We start from the raw sequence: 20,624 nt of genomic DNA on the forward strand, positions 1-20,624 counted from the left end.
GTTAATCCTCCAATGTGGGATAATTAACACTATTTAATTATTCCCTAAGCTCCAACTCCAAGCTTTAATTAAAAGCTAATTATGCCCAACTTTAATCCACTATTTCTCACTCACCGGAAATCGGATTTGAGAAAGTGAATATACTACATTTATCTACGTAAAATGTAGATCGACGATATGTCGTTTAATTTCACAAAATTAAATGTTTCGTCACATTTATTATTTGGTCAAAATCCATTGACCGGGCATATTTTAATCCATGATTTTTTACAACTACCATAGTTTATAATGAATTCATGAAAACTAGATTCCTATCTTGACATTGCATATAAAATTGGTTGTTACTTTCAAACGAAAATGATACATGTTTTTCCATGAAAAAAGAACAACTAAAATCACTTGATTTCCAGTATAAATGAACGAAGATAGCTGTTAATTAAGATCAAACGACAAAATGATCCGTTGTTGATAAGCCACAACCAGTCGAGAACAACACCCGTACGGCCATACACATACCACCAAGAAAAAATACAAAACACATTGGCCAGCGCGTCCTGCTCCGGTGCCTAAAATGATGAAACTCATGTCGTTAGGCGAAGACAATGGAATTTTCAAGCACTTTGAACACAAGAAAAGTATAAAAATTGATTCATACTGATTCTTGAGTTATTGGGTAGAAATTAAATGGAGACTTATCAAGAGACTACTTGGAGTTCACCGGTGTTCTTATATAAGAATCTTGGAAAAAGTTGAAGGTGTCGTCTTTATTCTCAAATATCAGCTCTTTATTGCTTAACTGTTGCAATCTACATTGATAACCATATATTCGGGGTTGAAATAGTATACTTCAAAATGAGCTCAATCTTTCCATTTTCAGTTTTACATGTTCATTATCTACATGAATACATGTGGTAGCAACAACAAGATCAAATGTCACTGTTTTGGAACTTTCCACTGCAGCCTTATAAAATTTCTTCACAATCGGAAGCTTCCCATAGACATTTGTGTTGAGAGAGAAAGATGAAGATAAGCACAAAACATGGAAAATAAGCAAATTGTGAGAGTTGGTGTAAATGAAAACCAAATTTTGATTACTTTTAACTTTGAACTATACTATTTACAAATGTCCTTTTAAATACAAACAACAAATTCATTGGATTGTTATATGATTTGCTTATATAACAACAAAAGAGTAAATATCCATGGCTCAAATTATGGTCAATTAAAAACTGTATGAACAAGCACAAAAAAAGATGATCCTGGTAACTTCAAAGAGCTTCTGCTAACATGAGTATCTTTTTTCAGAGCATTCTCTATAATGACTATACAAAAGGATGGTATCAAGTATCCGTTGTAGTCTAGTTGGTCATGATACTCGGCTCTCGCCCGAGAGACCCGGGTTCAGTCCCGGCAACGGAAATTATTTTTTAAATCACGTTTTTTCCTTTCAAAAACTCTAAATTAGAGAGTAATTTTTCCTTTCGAGATACTCTCAAAAAATCAATTCCGAATCAATCAATTTTTACATCATTTTTTAAAAACATCTCTGAAGTTCCTCTAATTTGAACTACTATTTTATTCATTTCAATTTTCATTTTTTTTAATGCTAATATATTCAATTGATCAGAAAGATGATATTGATTTGATTGATATTCATCGATTTGTAACATAATAAGTTCAAAATATAGGATGATTTGCCATAATAATTGAAATGACCAACATCATAATCATAGATCATAATTTTCATGACTTTCCAATTAATTATTAGTAGTATATGGTTTTTGAGGGTAACTTCATAGTTCATACTATATGTCATCGTTTATGAGAGTAGTTTATGTTTTATGAAGCAAAATACTCGAGTAATAAATGTTCAACCACTAAAACGACGTTGTATGTTGAGATACATACAATATCATTCTTCTTTTTCTTGTCTCTTTGATTTCTTTTTTTTGAAATTCCTATACCCCACTGTCTCTCTCTTTCTATAATTGTCTTCGCCGGCTTCCACCAACACCGTTGTTTGCCTCCCACCATCACCAATAACCAGGGGCGGAGGGAGGGTGGGGCCAGGGGCGCCCATGGTTCCCCCACTAATTCTTAAAAACCCCCAGGGGTATTTTCGTAATTTCACATTAATTATAATTTATAATATATATAATATTAAAGATAGGTTTCAGCAAAATTTATATAATCGTTTCCTCTTAATTTAGCGCTCTCCTTCTCCGTTCTACTCCTTCTGCCGTGTAATCTTGGTTATCTAGAACTAGGTATATTTCAAAACTCAAATATAATTCAATTGATTTTTATACATATGTTGTTTCTTTGTTTGGCTGCAATATTTATGTAAATTGAGGCTTAAATAATCATATTCAAGCTCTAAATCGGTACACATAAAATTCAAATGGGGAGAAAGAAGATAGCTCGAAAAAAAGGAAGATGTAGAGCTGAGACGATGAAGAATCTCCACTATTATCGAGTTTAGCTCTTTTGTTCTGTTATTGACTTGCAAGCTCAAGAATTGAATTAACGATTTGATGAAGTCAACACAGACTTAGTTTTATGCATGTCATGTTTTGATCCTAGGGATTCATTTTCTGCATTTGATTTGGAGAAGCTGCTTCGTCTTGCACGGTATTATCCTTCTGAATTTTCTGAAGTTGCTTTGTCTTAGCTTGAAAGTCAACTTGAGAACTTTATTTTCGAGGTGCGCATAGATGAAAAGTTTTCACAAATATCAGGAATCAACAGTCTTGCTCAAAATATGGTTTCTACAAGGAAACGTGAAGTTTTTCCAATGATTTATTTATTAGTTAAGTTGTCATTAATCTTACCAGTTGCCACTGCATCAATAGAAAGAGTCTTTTTCAGCAATAAAGATCATCAAGACTTCTCTACGTAATAGCATGGGAGACCAACTATTGAATGATTGCCTAGTTCCTTACATGGAAAAGGATGTGTTTGTTAAAGTTATCAATGAAACTATTATGCAACGATTTCAGAAGATGAAGAATAGAAGACAAATGCTATGATGTGATTGCATTTAACTTTTACATTTTGAACCTTATAATTTAATTTTTTTTAAGTTTAATTTTAAACTCTCCATGATGAAATTTCTGGCTCCGCCACTGTCGATAAGTAAGAAGAACAAGTTCATCCATCAATGACGAAAATCATCACTTTATCAGTTGGAGAGGGGATGCAAAGAAGAAATAAAAGTTGTAAATTTCGATTTTGATTCTAAGCAATCCGTGAGTAGTTTATTCTTTGGTCGTTTTTTGATTTTAGATAATTGAGTTTGTCATTCAGACAATTATCGTTATTCAAACAATTTCTTGATCGATGGCAGAGAGATGGAGATATCAAAAGATTGATAAGCAAAATTTTGCATGACCCCAAATCCTAAATTGACTGCGCACATATATTAGCAATGATATTTTTAAAGCTAAAAACAACTACATATATAAAAATAAAACTTTGGTAAAAGGTAGAGATAATTTGGAATCCCATGACACGTAAGAGAATGCAAAAATAAGAGTTTAAGTTGGCCCCACTAATTGCTTTAATCCCACCACTCACACCGTCGCTGCGCCCACCGCCTCTCCTTCCCCGATCTCATGGCCCACCTCCTCCCTTCAAAACCTGCTAACGCTCTCCACCATTTCTTTTTTTTTATACTCTATCGATGCGACATAAATATTTGACTTCTCTTCCAACGCCATCATATGATACTAGTAGTTTGAAATAAATTCTATTCCATCTATTTCATATAAATAATTCGTACAATATTTTGAAATAATATGAATTTTAATATATAAATAATAATATACATAAGAGATTTAGGCAGAAAATTTGTTAAAATATTAAATGAGGCATATTTTATTAGCGAAAAAATTAATAAAAGGTAAAAGTATTTTTTTATAAGATGGATTATAATATTAAAAATAGTCTATTTTTATAAGATGGATGACTTAAAAAAATTGCCGAATTAAAAAAAAACATAAAAAAGACGTGATATTTTCCCAATTGTAGTTTGTACACCTTTTTTTAATAGAGACCAAATAGTTGGTGAAGGTGACATAAAGAAAAAATAATCACAGAAGTTTTGCAAGGTACTTGAGTTTAATATTGAATTATTATTCATCTGGACCACTAATTGATTCATTCTGAGTTCTTTGAATTTTGAATTCCTATAATTTATGTGAATTCATGAATTCGTTTTATATTTTATTTTTGCCGTACCAATAAATTTGTAAGGTATTTTGGATATTTTAGACTGAACGATCTATTTCAGTCAGGTATTAAGACATAATTCTCATAATTAAGGTATAAATGTAATTTTGTTTTGTAAGTTGTTTAAAATGGAAGTGTATATTTGAATCAAATATTAGCTAATAAATAGAAAAAAGAAACCACTCGTCTTATTTTTAGATCGAAATAAATGTGAGGATTTATTCAATATTTACATATATTTAGAAAAAGAGTTCTTGCTCGGTCTACGCTGACATGATCATTTCACATTAGAAAAGAAGGCTAAGTTGTCATTGGTGCATAATTTCTTCGATTGGCAACCACACAAATATTTTATTCCAATCATTTAAGTAAACAATGAGTAACAATTTAGGTTCATAAGACTATTACAAATTAATAATTAATATTATTATTCAGATAGGTCTAAAATCATTCATAATCAGCAGTGATATCTCTCGTTATACCTCTAGACTCTAGTCATTGTCATATAATCATTTTCCTCAATTTAAAGTCATATCACAACTCATACGTATACTCATACCTCTCTCATTGAATTTCAATGTTTATTGTCTATCAATTATTTTATAAAGTTAAAACACACAACAATATAAATAAAGTAAATTAATTCACAAAAATCACAAAAAAACACAACTAGTGAAAAATTATTAGTCCTAAAATAAAAAAAATTCTAGAAATTAAAATTTTAAATTCCTAAAATAGAAACTACATCCTATTGAGTTTCCTCGACTTTATATCATAGCGAAGTTTATTAATCATGTTGTTGGGCACATCCAAAGCTATTTCGGACATCACAAATATATTTTCTCTACCATTGTCTTCAAATGTTGAAGCTGAGAGTTTTGCTGAGGCAGAACATACTGAAAGCAACCCTATCTAGATTCGAGGTGGGTCCAACTAGAGACGGTTAAGTACTCAGAGTTGTCAGCCCCTTTTCCCCTTCGCTTTTCTCTTTGCTGTTTTAGTTCCTGACGATTCTGAGTGCTAGGAGCGAGGCATGGTTGGCATAGTTGGCACTCGTGTTTCAAGTCGATCGATGCACTTACCTCACTTGTTGAATAGTCACCGTTGGCTAAGACTTTGAGTCTTTTCAGCGCATCAAGTGATAGACCCTCTTTATTTTTTGAATGCAACTACATATTACTCTAAAAATAGAAAAAATTGTAAATGATATGAGTTTTAATGTGTAATTGGCAAGTAAGAGAGAGAAAGAAAAAGATAGTGAGAGTAGGGTTAGTGGATTATGAGATCCATATTAGTAGTGGTGTGTAATTGATTAAAAAATTACAATATTTAGATTTGACCTAATTTTGGAAATAACCCAAAATGCTAAAACAATTTTTTTATAAGACAGGATGAAATATTAGAATTGACAAAACCGCATCTCGGTTCTTTTCTCTTTCCATTCTAAAAATAAAATCACAGCCTATTTCGTCTTCTCTATAGGAATAGGAGTAGAATTTCGACCGGGTTAGTCAAAAGCGCAAGTCAAATAAAAAAAATAATCCATTTTTTTCAGTCAATCAAGTAGACAAAAGTTTTTATTTATTTTAAATCGGACTTACTTTAAATTTGTAGTGCTATTTAATTATTACATTTTTAATGCATGTCTAATTTTCATCAAATATTTATTACATTAATTTTTTGGAGTTTTTGTAGTTATGCTGTACATCTTTTTTGTTGTAGTAGTTCTATAGCAAGTTATTTTCAATTTTGAATGTACAAAATATGACTGTTTAATTACTTTTTCCTCATCTTTTTTGAAAATCGGTATCAATCTCCAAGCATGATCGTTACATGATTACATCTGAAATCTGAAGAGCAAATATTAAAACCTAAAAATATAAGATGCATTTCTAATAATTTCAAGCATGAACATCATATCAATGTCTTACTTATAGTATATATCATTGTCCATAGCTGGACATCCCGAACGTGTGATCCACGCAGTTACACCAAGACATAGGTGATCAAAACAATCTCTCAGTCAATGGTAGGTATCGATAGTCATCGGTTCACCGCACTGCTTCTATCTTCTGATTTTGACAACGAACTTGTTCATTGTGTTTGACATCACAAATATTATTTTTGGATCCTCTATTTTTTGCATTTATTATATTAGTGATAAAATGCGAAATTAATGCAGAAAGTGTAAAATATCCTTATGAGAGAAGACAATCCATTCTCTACAAGTGGTTCAAGTTCGAACATAGAGTTAAATAAAGAAAGAAATGAGATCTATGAATAGTGTCGCACGACTCAATTCACTACGAATGGTCTGGTTTCGAGCGTTCCATGTGGTCAATATAAGTTTAATGAATAAAATTATGAAAATTATTTATGTTTCTTTTATTATATAGACTGGACTTCTAATTTACTTTTTAGAAAATAGAATTTGCACTTTGTAGGACTCAAATTTCTCTTAAATTAATAATATTATTTTAAGTCCTTTTGTTTTCATATTTCCCTTGCAACCGTTTTTTAGGGTTGACGTGATATAGCATGATAGTCAATGTAGGATTAAAATTTTGGACGGAATGTAGGATGTAAAGAATATCGAAGGGGTGACTCCTTTTAACCTTTAGCCCGTAAAACAATGGTTGCAGACACTAGTTTTCCTTTAATGTTTGAAAACTTACGTCACAAATGTTGAAGCATCGTATTAATTCAACATTGCTAAAATTAGATACGGAAATCGGTCGATGACGATGGGTCTTACTTGCGGCTTCTAGGATTCATGCGCGAAAAATATAAACAAACTTAAATGATATTTTTTCCTTTCACGGAACTAAAAGATGTTAACTCTATTTGCTATGGATCAAATTTATGAGTACTACTTATGATAAAATACTCTTTTCCGTCTACCAAAATAAGTTTAATTTTTCATTTTCGTAGTCTTATTTCAATTTATTTAATTTCTTTTTCACTATTTTTTTCTTTCTCTCGTTAGTATATGACTAGTTGCACATTAGTACAAATAAAACTATTTTTTTCGTATGCGGTTTTTGCGAACCTGTGCACTACTAGCATGTTATAGTAACATTTTTTATAGATGCAAAAATGACAAATAATCAGAAAAAAAACAAAATCATTTTCATAATTTATTTGAAGTAAATTTTATTTCTGTAATAAGCTGAGATTCATTTTCTATTACTAATATTTTATTATACTTTCAATGTAATTTACCATAACAATTTTATACTCCGTATAATGAATTTGCGTATGAGAGTGGGTGGGGCTGACGAAGTAGGTTACACCGTCCATGACAAAAATATGCAGTCAGAAATAAAAATGGTGGTTTTGTGACAGCTACGTTCGCTTTAATATTCCCCCCACCACTCACACAACACAACCCACACATTCTTCCCATTTCTTCCTACGCTAATACTGCCTCTCTCTCTAAATTCACCATTTCCGATTCATGGCCGATCTCGACTCCAACCCTGCCGATTCCCTCGCCTCCACTCCACGCTCCGACCACCACAACCTCCACGATGACGCCCCGCAGCCTCGCGTCCGCTTCATGTGCAGTTTCGGCGGCAAAATCCTCCCCCGCCCCCACGACAACCAGCTCCGCTACTTCGGCGGCGACACTCGCATCGTGGCCATCCACCGCCACACCACCTTCGCCGCTCTCCTCTCCAAGCTCTCCAAGCTTTCCGGTAAACTAATTTGACTCCACGAAAATTCATTATTTAAATTGAACTGCCTGCGATGAAGAATTGTAGTATTTCAGTTTTGATTTTGATTTTGATCTCGGCATATCCAATTGCAACGGTTTTTGATAGGCACAACCAACATAAGCATAAAGTACCAGCTCCCCAACGAGGACCTCGACGCGCTGATAACCGTCACCGCCGACGAGGACGTCGAGAACATGATGGAGGAGTACGATCGCCTCAGCCAGAGCCAGAGCCAGAAATCGGCTCGCCTCCGCCTCTTCCTATTCCCGATCGACGACAACCTCAACGACTCCAGAGCCTCCAGCATCAACTCGCTCCTCGACGGCTCCGCCAAGCGCGAGAGCTGGTTCGTCGACGTTCTCAACGGCGGACCGACCGCCGGTTCGGTTCTCGAACGCGGCCGGTCCGAGGTCTCCTCGATCGTCTCCGAAGTGCCGGATTACTTATTCGGGTTGGATAATTCCGACGATGCGTTGAAAGAGGGCAGCACAAAAATCAGGAACAAAAACCTCCCAAACGACAACGTTTCGATGTCGGATCCGGGCTCACCCGCCCCAGTCGTCTCCTCGCCATTCTGCTCCACATCCTCATCCCTGGCCCCACCCAGCTTACAAATGATTCCGGATCTTCCGCCCGTGAAAACCCGACCCGTTAACCCGGTCCAGGCTGCAGAGCATATAAAGGAGAGTGAAATGGTGCAAGATAAAATGGCCTCTCAACCAACCGGGTATCCAGGTGGACCCGTTTGGCACTACCCGAACCCGCAGGTGCAGCCCATGTCCGCGGTGTATTACATGCCCGGCAGTCACGTGCAGGCGGCGAACGCCTCCGTTCCACAGGTTCCGATCCGGGCACAGTTTCTGCAGTCATACCCGGTTCCATCGGGTCAAGTACCCATGGGGTATCCGGGTATGAATCACGTGTATGGAGCGGGTGTGAGGCCGTATGAAATGCCCGCCCGCTTCGTCACTGATAATTCTGGTCAGCCGGTTTATTACGGGCCGCCGAGGAACGTGCCCGTTGTTCCGGGTTCTTATCCGGGTATGGGTGTACCCGGAGGGGAAGAAGCACAGGCACCCGGTCCGGACATGATGTTGGGTCGGATCTCCCAAGGATCATGAAATATAGGTCTAAAATCAGGTAACCTATAATGATTCGTAAAATGGGGAAGGGAATTCAAGTGTTTATGTTTATTCGATGATAATGATTAATCATTTTTGTTATGGTGGGACATAAGAATGTTTTTATCTTTCGTTTGGATTGTGGTTAATATGTGGATAGGATTTTGTTGCTCATAATTCAATTTGCTGTTGGATCAAATTGTATTGACAATAATTAAGATGGCAAAGAACTAAATATTGATTCTTTTTTGGGTGAAATGCATATAAGCATGAGTGTGATCTATCGCTACCTTTTGTTTAAGAAAAAATTAACTTTAATGGATCCCACTAATAAAAAAGAATGAATGATTAATATAAACTTAGTTACTTACATTACATTTACTTAATAATAAATAACCCTACCTACAACTTCATTGTTTTATCGACTCTTTGTGGAAATTTGAAAACGACATTGTGAATTCCACTATCTGGAAAAAAAATGTGAAAATGCAAGTTTTTACGTACGGTTTTTAGTTTTCGTGACATGTTGGATTTTCTGCACTTTCTTTGCTAAATCAATGTTATTCTTTAATGTCATAACTTGCAGTAGTGTTTTACGTTTGATTAAATAGAACATTCCTTATTCTGTTTGTTGGAAAGAGGGACGTCATTAATATGCCGCCCAACATTCATTGTGGGTGGTGAGTCCCTAAGTCTTGTAGAATACCAAGTGAAGTATAGTCCCTAAGTTGTGTAGAGTTCCAATTACATTTATTGATGTACTAGATCATTCTCTTTCACCCTATAAATACTAGGGTGAATGAACTTTTGAAAAAACAAGAAAAACATACAAGAAATATTCTCTTTCTACTTTCTACTCTCTATATGCCTTACCAACTTATCTTTATCTCTCTTGATAACCATCTTTAAGATGGTATCAAAGCAGGAAATCAACAAAAAACCTCAAATGGAGGTCAGCCAAATACACTCTCTCGAGCTATTGATCGAGACAATCTCAAATCTAATTGATTTGTACAAAACCAACACAAATCAAAACCAAAATTCTTACCAACCAAAAAACTTGAGAAAAAACAATTCTCCTCCGCCGGAGCCACTCTCTGCAACTCATTCACACCCAAATGGTGAAGAAAGTAAGGAATCAAATTATGTTGATGACAGCAACTCAGCTCCAAGCAAAGAAAGCTGCGGCAATACTGAATCTGGAGAAGCAGCTGACCACGAAGCTGCACCAACCATGGCAGATTTGTTCGGCACAATTTTGCGTACACGGCAGAGTGGGAAAAGCGGCGGCGGAAGTAGCGGTGAAAGGGCAGCGGCGGCAGTAGCGGGTGGCGACAGCGACGGAGCGACGGGCGGCATCTGCAACACCTCCGTGCCATCCCCTCCTCCATCTCTACACCACCCCAACGGCTGCGGCAACACCCACACCGGTAGCACGACGATTTCAAACAACACAACCAAAGCTTCAACCACCAAAAATTGGACACAAGTTGAGGATCCAACGGCGAATAAAGGCAGCACATGTAACCGGGAAAGGAGTGGGGTTCCGATTTCTGCAGCCGCCTCAGACGAGGCGGCTAGAGATGAAGCGGCGGAAATCACAAAGGGGACGGCGGCTACTGAATGGAAGGAGACGGCTACTGAATTAGAGGGGGGAGAATATTTTAATTTATTTCCCATTTTGCAAACAAATCCCCCCAGTTCGGTTTTATTCCAAAACCAACCCCAACCAAAAATTGCCTCCCAAAAACCCCCCAGTCAAAGTCTTTATTTCAAACTAAGCCCCACTTGACCAAGAAATTCCAAAAGACACCCCAATCTGTCCCAAGTTCCAGAAAGACACCCCAAACTTTTGAAAAATCCAGAAATACCCACCCCAATTTCGAATTTCAGCCTTCTATCTCTTGTTCAAACACATACCAAGCTCTAGCGTACTCATCATCCGCAAACTTAGGACCCAAAGACTACCACTGGATTTTTGATTGTGGGGCAACCGACACAATGTCTTTTGATGCATCAGACTTCCTCAATATTTCTCAATCCACAAAAAGTTTTGTCCAAACAGCTAGTGGGGAGTTAGCACAAGTAGAGGGGGCAGGAACTGTCACTATCTCACCAACCCTTCGCCTCTCGAACTGTCTTTATGTTCCTTCATTGTCCCACAAACTTTTGTCTGTTAGTCATGTAACAAGAGATCTCAACTGCAAATTGTTAATGCAACCTCATTTTTGTATGTTACAGGATATCAAGACGGGGACGATAGTTGGGCGTGGCACTGAGCGACATGGATTGTACTACGTGGATGAGATAGCCCAACAGAGTACTGCGATGCTAACTCACGGACTAACAGACAGACAGATTTGGCTCTTGCATCGCCGGTTAGGGCACCCATCCATAAGTTATCTTCGTTTGATCTTTCCTAAGTTAGTTTCTTCTACGCATGTTTTGAATTGTGAAACTTGTGTTTTAGCAAAAAGTCACCGACATTCTTTCAAATTAAACAACACTAGAGAAAAATCACCTTTTGCTTTGGTTCACTCTGATGTGTGGGGCCCTGCTCCGGTTACTGGAGGACAAGGTTTTCGATATTTTTTGTTGTTTATTGATGATTTTTCGCGTATGACTTGGATTTATTTTTTGAAAACAAAATCAGAAGTTTTCAAGAAATTTACTGAGTTCTATCGTCTTGTCCAAACCCAATATAACTCTAGAATTCAAATCCTTAGATCGGATAATGGGAGGGAATACGTGAACTCTAAGATGACATCTTTCTTCACTGAAAATGGCCTTGTCCACCAAACTTCATGTGCCTATACACCAGAACAAAATGGGGTAGCCGAGCGGAAAAATCGATATATCCTAGAAATCACCCGTGCCCTCCTCATTGAATCAAACATCCCAAAATCCTTCTGGCCAGAAGCCATTGCAACTTCTGTCTATCTCTTAAATCGCCTTCCCACAGGGATCCTTAACTTCAAAACTCCTCTAGAGGTCTTCTCTTCCCAAAACTCGGTACCATCGTCCCTCCATCTCGACCCCAAAATTTTTGGTTGTACCGTGTTTGTCCACATTCCAAAACATGACCGTGACAAATTCTCACCTTGTGCAGTCAAATGTGTCTTCTTAGGTTATGGGAAAAATAAAAAAGGGTATAGATGTTATGACCCGTCAACAGATCGCATGTATGTTACTATGAACTGTGACTTTGTTGAGAGCGAATACTTCTATAGCCAATCTAGCGGTCAGGGGGAGAGTCAGACGGATAATCCAAATAGTGACGCACTAAATTGGCTACCTCTGTGGGGAGAAACCATTCAGGGGGAGGATACTCAGGGGGAAAACAACCAAACTACCCTACCAAACCAAAATCCTGTTGTAGAAAACGGTCCAACAGAGGAAGTTAGCAGTACCACTGGGCAGTCAAATCCACAGGAACAGAACATGCCGTTTCAGGACACTGCCAAGCTATCTGACCTGTCCTTGAATCCTGAGGTAAATGCTTCTGATCCCAATATCGGTACCCTACTTGAAACCACTGATAGTGACAGGGAAAATAGAAGTGATACAAATGAGCCACCAACGGAACAAGAGAGAGAGCACGGCAGATTGCCCCAAAGAAGTACAAGGGGCATTCCTCCTCGAAGATATTCGCCAGACTGGAAAGGGCGGAAATCTAGATACAGTGTTGCAAATCTTACCCAGGGACACCTCACCGAAATGGCTAGGGCATTCGAAGCTGCACTTTATGAAGAAGAAGAGATTCCGCAGTCCTTTGAAGAGGCAATGAAACACAAGCACTGGAGGGAAGCCATGAAGAAGGAGATTGATGCCTTAATAAAAAATGAAACGTGGGAGAAGTGTACTCTACCTCCGGGAAAGAAACCGGTAGGATGTCGTTGGATCTTCACCATAAAAAGACGTGCAGATGGTTCAATCGAGAGATACAAGGCAAGATTGGTTGCTAAGGGATATACTCAGGTGTATGGAGTAGACTACGAAGAAACTTTCTCCCCTGTGGCCAAACTAAATACAGTAAGAACACTTCTATCTGTAGCTGCATGTAAGGAATGGCCATTATATCAGTTTGATGTTACAAATGCCTTTCTTCATGGAGAACTTGAGAAAAACAAGGAGGTATACATGGAGGTCCCCCCAGGTTTTTGTGAAGAATTTGGAAAAGGACAGGTGTGCAGACTGAGGAAGACCCTTTATGGGTTAAAGCAATCCCCCAGAGTATGGTTTGGGAGATTTTGTCAGGCAATGTTCAAACATGGCTTCAAACAGAGCCATTCAGATCACACACTATTCCTAAAGAAGAGAAACGGCAAAATGACATGTCTAATAATCTATGTCGACGACATGATCATAACAGGAGATGATGCCGAGGAAATCCAAAATCTAAAGGAGAATCTTTTCAGAGAGTTTGAAATGAAGGACTTGGGAGCTTTAAAGTACTTCCTAGGAATTGAAGTGTTGAGATCCAAGCACGGAATATTCCTAAGGCAGAAGAAGTATGTTCTTGACATGTTAGCAGAAACGGGCCTACTGGACTGCAAACCTGCTGAAACGCCAATGGTACCCAACCATGGATTGAAGATTGTGGATGAAGCTAAGCCTACAGACCGTGAAAGATATCAACGGTTAGTAGGTAAACTTATCTATCTATCTCATACTAGACCCGACATCACATATGCAGTTGGAGTGGTCAGTCAATTCATGCATCAGCCTCAGGAAGACCACATGGATGCTGTCATGAGAATTGTGAGATATCTAAAGGGAACAGTCGGTTATGGGGTATTCTTAGAAAAAAAGAAAGACTTGGAAATTGATGGATACACCGATGCAGATTGGGCAAGCAATCCAGTCGATAGAAAATCCACTGGGGGATATTTTACCTTTGTTGGAGGAAACCTAGTCACTTGGAGAAGCAAGAAGCAAAAGGTTGTAGCATTATCAAGCGCAGAAGCAGAATTTCGAGGGATCAGAAGTGGCCTGATGGAGATACTTTGGCTTAGGAGGTTGTTAACAGAAATTGGCTTCCCACCAACACGAAAAAGTCAGCTTTTCTGTGACAATAAAGCTGCAATTAGCATTTCAGAAAATCCCGTGCAGCATGACAGGACTAAACATGTTGAGGTCGATCGTCACTTTATCAAAGAGAAACTTGAAAGTGGGATTATCGAGTTCCCATTTGTCCGATCCGAGGAACAACTGGCAGACATTCTCACCAAGGCGCTGAGTCCTACAAAATTCAAAGAATTCATTGGCAAGTTAAGTATCGGGGATACCGTTACTCAACTTGAGGGGGAGTGTTGGAAAGAGGGACGTCATTAATATGCCCCCCAACATTCATTGTGGGTGGTGAGTCCCTAAGTCTTGTAGAATACCAAGTGAAGTATAGTCCCTAAGTTGTGTAGAGTTCCAATTACATTTATTGATGTACTAGATCCTTCTATTTCACCCTATAAATACTAGGGTGAATGAACTTTTGAAAAAACAAGAAAAACATACAAGAAATATTCTCTTTCTACTTTCTACTCTCTATATGCCTTACGAACTTATCTTTATCTCTCTTAATAACCATCTTTAAGACTGTTTAGAAAAATGTTATTGGCGAAATAAATTGAATGAATAGCTGCTTTTCGTTTAATAAATAAATGAAATTTAATAACAAGCTACTCCTATTAGAGTTAATAAGAAGTCAACTTTGTAGTTATTTTTTTTAGTGATGTAGCCCATTAGTCTTGTCTTTATAGTAAATAAAAAGATACTCCTACAAATTTTTACCTAAGTCTGGATATTATAGTTGCACAACTTATGAAAATGACTCATTTCACATACAGTCTGTTCTGCAGATTTTCAAATTGAATACATGACGCATCTTTTTAATTAATATTGTTGGTGGCTGTGAATTGAGGGTAAAAAATGGAGAGAATTTTATATTTAGCATATGTACTACTTTGTCACTTGTATTTATGCGATATTTAAAAATAACTTTGATTAAATATGGTTAGAGATTTTTTTTCTAAAACACCCGTCAACAGTGAAGGAATATTTTGAATAGACGTCACCACGGTTCGTGAACCGCCGGTTCACGGTTCGGAACCGGCGGTTCCGGTTTAAGATTTGTTGGAACCGGAACCGGCCCGTCGAAGACCGCACGGTTCCGGTTTATGAACCGTGAACCGCCGGTTCACTTGAACCGGCCTAACCGTCGGTTGTTACCCGGTTCCGGGCCGGTTCGGCGGTTCGGCGGTTTATCCGATTTTTTTTTTTTTTTTTTGCATTTTGTAAATTGTAATTCAAGTTTAAAATGTAAAAAACTTGCGTAAATAACATTAGAATGAAGCGATGTACAAATGTAATTTTATTGATACAAATTACAACTTCAAAATTACAAATTACTAAAACATATTAAAACATACTAACATATTAAAACTTACTAAAACATATTAAAACATATTAAACTTACTAAAACATATTAAAACATACTAACATATTATAACATATTAAAACATATTAAAACATACTAACATATTAAAACATACTAACATATTATAACATATTAAAACATATTAAAACATACTAACATATTAAAACTTACTAAAACATATTAAAACATATAAAACATATTAAAACATATAAAACTTACTAAAACATATTAAAACATATTAAAACATATTAACATATTAAAACGTACTAAAACATATTAAACATACTAACATATAAATCAAAGGAAGGACCACGCTGAGGCATTCCACAATAGGCCATCTTGCACAAGCATATAAGAAAAGGCGGTAGTCCGCACATAATCTTTTTCCGAGCAAGTATACCAAATGGTGCTCTCAAATTAAAGACTTATCATATAACATATTAAAACATACTAACATATAAATCAAAGGAAGGACCACGCTGAGGCATTCCACAATAGGCCATCTTGCACAAGGATATAAGAAAAGACGGTAGTCCGCACATAATCTTTTTCCGAGCAAGTATACCAAATGGTGCTCTCAAATTAAAGACTTATCATATAACATATTAAAACATATTAAAACTTACTAACATATTAAAACTTATATCATATAACATAATAAAACATATTAAAAAACTACTAACATATTAAAACTTATTATAACATATTAACATAGTAAAACATTTAATTTAGAAGTTTAGAACTTACTTGTAATCGAAGAGCGGCTCGCCTTCCCACCTCCTCCGCAACTTGTGCTCTAGAAGGGGCACGACGACGCCGAGAGTCACTTTGATCTTGAGCAATGCCCTTGCCCCGATCACCACCACGACGAGATGAAGACATGATATTATGGAAATTGGAAGTAGAGAATAGATAGTAGTGTTTATGTGAATATGACTATATGATAACGTGAACAAGAACAACGTGAGTAAATTATGAGCGCAAACAACGTACACAACTTGAGAGAATGAGGATGGAGAATAGAGAAATTGAGATTGAGAGAGAAATTCTTATTAACACAAGAATGGGGTGAGTAGAAATGGAAGAGGAGGGGGTATTTATAGGGGAAAATTGTGATTAAAAATTTTAGAAAAAAAAAATCAAAATTTTGAAAAATAACGCCGAAACCGCCGGTTCGCCGCCGAAACCGCCGGTTTTCGGTGGAACCGGCGGTTTACGGACCGTTTAAATTTTCAAATTTTGAAAATTGCGGTGGGAAACCGCCGGTTTAGGCCCGGAACCGCCGGTTTAGGCCCGGAACCGCCGGTTTAACCCTGAAATTGTGAAAAGGCTAGGGAGTAGGCCTGAAATTGTGTCGGAAACCGCCGAACCGCCGGTTTCGCCGGAACCGGTGGTTCCGACCCGCCTGTTACGGTTTGCATAAAATGAGGAACCGGAACCGGCCCTGCGGTTCCGGCGGTTCCGGTGCCGGTTCGAACCGCCGGCGACGGTTCCGGGCCGGTTCGGTTTGGAGACGTCTAATTTTGAACATATTACTACTGTCTTACCCGTAATGGCGGTCGCCGGAAGGCCGCGGATATGCGGTGTCCGCAGCGGACGTCGCATCCGCTCCTCTCACGTTTAATGGCAGACGTCTCGCGCGGACACCCGACACTCCAGTCAGACGTCCGCCGGGAAATCCACCATTGCGGATGCTCTAAGGAATCAAACCCTAGTCAGCTAGTCTAAATCTGAGAAGACCAACTTTTTCACAACTAGGTCACCTATTAAGATATCTAAATTTGGCATTAAGAAATTATATTTTGGGATAAAGTTGTACAGCTTGTTAGGCCATCCACAACGCTGTTGCTATACCGTTCTTAACCGTTCCTTAAACTACTATTTGCGGGCCTCACTGTACTTTTTTACTCCATTCCTTAACTAAGGAACGGAACCTGCAACCCTCTGTTCCTTATCCGTTTCTTAACTGTTCCTTAAATTACTATCCATTCAATTTCATTTTTTATTTTTATTTCTAACCCAATTCAATTAAAACAAACACACTTCATTAAAAAACACACAACATATAAAAAAAATTACAACTTAAAATTCTAAAAAATAAAAAACACACAATTAAAATCCTAAAAAATTAAACGTTGCATAATTTAAAATACAAATTTAAAGAAAATAAAAAAAATACTCCGCCGGCGAATCATCCCCCGAAGGCGGTCGAGGTGGAGGGGGAGTCGGAAGGCCAAGTTGTGCTGCCATATGCACAATTCCGTTCCACCAGGCCGCGTATTGGGAGGGTGAGAAGCGGGAAGTGTCCGCCATGGTGGCGGTCATGTACACCGCCACAAGGGTGTTCGAGCCTCCCCCCGAGCCCGCCTGGCTTGATTCGCCTCGGCCCTTCCTCGCTCTAGCCGCCTTCGCCGCCTTCGTCCCTTGCGGTCGACGGCCATACCCGCAAACTCCTGCGGTGCACCCTCTTGTCCGCCGCTGCCCTCACCGGTGTCACCAGACGAGTATTGGCCACTCGCCGTGTGCTTCGTGCGCTTTGAGGTTGAGCCCGAGCTGGAGCGGACACCGCTGGCCAACCTTTCCTCTTCCTTGACGATCTGCCAAATATCAACATATTTGAATTGTTTACCGGTGTCCTGGTTGTAGACGCGCAAAGCCGCCCTCAGAATGTCGGCTCCCGAAGCTCCGCTTTGGTAGTGTGTCGCTTCGGTCGAGTAGATGTCGCAGAATTTTTTGACCTGTTTGTCGACTCGGCCAAAGTGAGAGCAGAGCATCTTATATGTGCGCTTCCGGGACCCTTTAGGCTTAATCTGGTGGTAGATCTCAGTGACCTTTTCCCAGAAGTACTTGTTGGGTTGTTGATTCCCGACGATGGGATCGTACGAGACGGTGATCCAGGCGTTGTACACCGCCATCGTTTCGTTGTTGCTGTACGGATGCCGGCCTAGATCCTCCTCTTCCTCCTCCTCGCCCTCCTCCGACTCCCCCCTGGAGCTTTTCCCGCCTCGGCCTCCTCCCCCCGCCTCGGCCTACTCCCAGAGTGGGTTCAACGGGGAAATCCTCCCGAATCTAGGATAATCCCTGCGAATACCGCGGGGCGGAGGGACGAGCGTATGTATCCACGTCAAAAGTGGGTGGTTGGTACCCACCCGGCGTCGCCGAACCCTGGGTGCTCGGCGTCGACGAACCGGAACCACCTAGTGTGTTGTACATGGTCTCCCAATCGTTAAACGTGTTGAGATCCCACCCGCCGGAGCCGCCACCACCGGAGTTGCCGTCGCCGGATATTTTGTGATGAGATGTTGGATGAAAATTGGAGAGGAAATGAAGTTGATTTAGGAAGAATAGATGTGTAGTTGTGTGTGAAATGAGGATGAATTAGGAGTATTTATAGAGTAAAAAAATAAAAAAATAAAAAAAGGAAAAACGGATATATAAACGGTAATATTACCGTTTACTCATTTTTTTATTTTTTTTAAATTCGATTTTTTAAAAAAAGATTTATTGCGTCAGCACGTGACGACGCCCACTCGCGGGCCGGTGAGTGGGCGTCACGCACGACGCAGGGGCGCGCCACGTCGCCAAAGCGCGTGGCGTGACAGCCCGTGCCGCGTCTCGCAGGCACGGGTTACGCGACGAGATGGGGATGGTTCGGTGACGGGACGGTGTTCCGCAACGCGTCGCGCGAGCGTTTCGTTCCTCCGGAACGAAACGCAGAACGGTTCCGTGCCGCGTTGCAGATGCTCTTATAAGCTGCATCCGCCATTGATTAAAGATGTGTGAGTTGACCTAGTGATAAAATGATTGATCTCTGGTATGACTCAATCGTGATGTTACTATTAAATTTCTCTATTTGGAAGCCTAAAACCCGAACGTGCGAAAAATGGGAGAAGCAAGGAGGAAAGAGAGAAAATAACGTACAAATTTACCTATTTGGAAGTGTTTTTGTCTTAAAAATGTCAAAAAGTGAAAAGAACCTTAAAACATACATACGTACAAGTATAAGGCCCACAAATTATATTTTGTATTTACAAGGACCGCAAACGTTTCGTAATGACAATTGTAAGGCCTAAATATGTAGTTCACCCTCAATATAAAGAATCAAACATATTGTAATATTCTTATATTCTTGTATCGTTCGTACATATCATGTCCTTACAATTCTCATCTATTAACATTAATAAAATGGGTTAATCGAATAGAGGTGAGTGTTAGATTTTGATAAGTATATACTCCCTCCATTTGTGAATAGGAGTCCCGTTTTTTTAACATGATCCGTCCGAAAATAGGAGTTCCGGTTCATAATTACTATAAATGGTAAAAAGACACTACATTCCATTAACTCATTCCACTCCCATATCATTTAAAACTAATATTATATACAAATAGATCTGATATTCTACTAACTTTCTTCCATCCAATTTTTTTAACATTTCTTAAATCCTATATCAAAAAGAAATGAGACTGCCACATCCAATAGACATAATAAGAAAATACTGTTAGAGCATCCACAATGGTTTTCGCCCAGCCATAGCCTAGCCACAAACTCCTCCTGCCACATCATCAGCACTAAAAATCCTCATGCCACATCATCAAAACAAGCAAATAGCCCAGCCACATCACTCAAAATTATATAAAACAAATAATGAACAATCACACAAAATACGGAATTAAATTTACGCCACAGATACGGGAAAATGCAACAATTTTATTTAAATTTTAAAAAAAATTACATTTTAAAAAATTACATAAATAAAAAAAACTAACTCCGAGTAGTCATCCGCGCCCATAACTCTTCAATTAAATCCTTTGGGAGTCGAATATGAGCTTCCGTTTGGCGCATGTCGGCATGTGCTTGGAGGAGGCCGGCTTCATCGTGAGGTACCCCACTTCGTGCGTCGGGGACGGCCACGCCGTGGCTTGGACCGGCTTCGAAAAAAAAACCGCTGGGCTATGCGCTGGGCGATCCGGGCGCTGCAACGGCGCCGAGCGGATCGCCCAGCGCATAGCCCAGCGGATTTTGACGGCCTAGCGCTAGGCGAAATTTATTTCCGAAAAACCGCTCGGCTAGGCGGTGCGCTAGGCGCTATTGTGGATCCTCTTAGTAATCTTAAAAACATA

The 20,624-nt window shown here is 38.8% G+C and overlaps 1 protein-coding gene and 1 non-coding gene across 4 annotated transcripts; both read left to right on the forward strand.

Moving 5' to 3' along the window:
• The first annotated feature begins 1,347 nt into the window (after positions 1 to 1,347).
• Positions 1,348 to 1,419, forward strand: TRNAE-CUC. Its single transcript has one exon. It is a non-coding gene; the product is annotated as a tRNA-Glu (tRNA).
• Positions 1,420 to 7,593: 6,174 nt separating this feature from the next.
• LOC121809872 lies at positions 7,594 to 11,441 on the forward strand. 3 transcript variants are annotated; one of them, XM_042210704.1, is made up of 3 exons: positions 7,594 to 7,928; positions 8,055 to 9,089; positions 11,312 to 11,441. In XM_042210704.1, the coding sequence occupies exons 1-2, from the start codon at positions 7,688 to 7,690 to the stop codon at positions 9,068 to 9,070; spliced, it is 1,257 nt and encodes a 418-aa protein (XP_042066638.1). In that variant the 5' UTR covers positions 7,594 to 7,687; the 3' UTR covers positions 9,071 to 9,089; positions 11,312 to 11,441. The 3 variants fall into 3 exon arrangements, with proteins under 3 accessions (XP_042066638.1, XP_042066639.1, XP_042066637.1); XM_042210705.1 differs by lacking the exon at positions 11,312 to 11,441 and adding an exon at positions 9,981 to 10,106; XM_042210703.1 differs by lacking the exon at positions 11,312 to 11,441 and having other exon boundaries at positions 7,595 to 7,928; positions 8,055 to 9,332.
• The last annotated feature ends 9,183 nt before the right edge of the window (positions 11,442 to 20,624 follow it).

This window comes from Salvia splendens, chromosome 6 (genome assembly GCF_004379255.2).
Source record: "Salvia splendens isolate huo1 chromosome 6, SspV2, whole genome shotgun sequence".
Taxonomy (NCBI): Eukaryota; Viridiplantae; Streptophyta; class Magnoliopsida; order Lamiales; family Lamiaceae; genus Salvia; species Salvia splendens.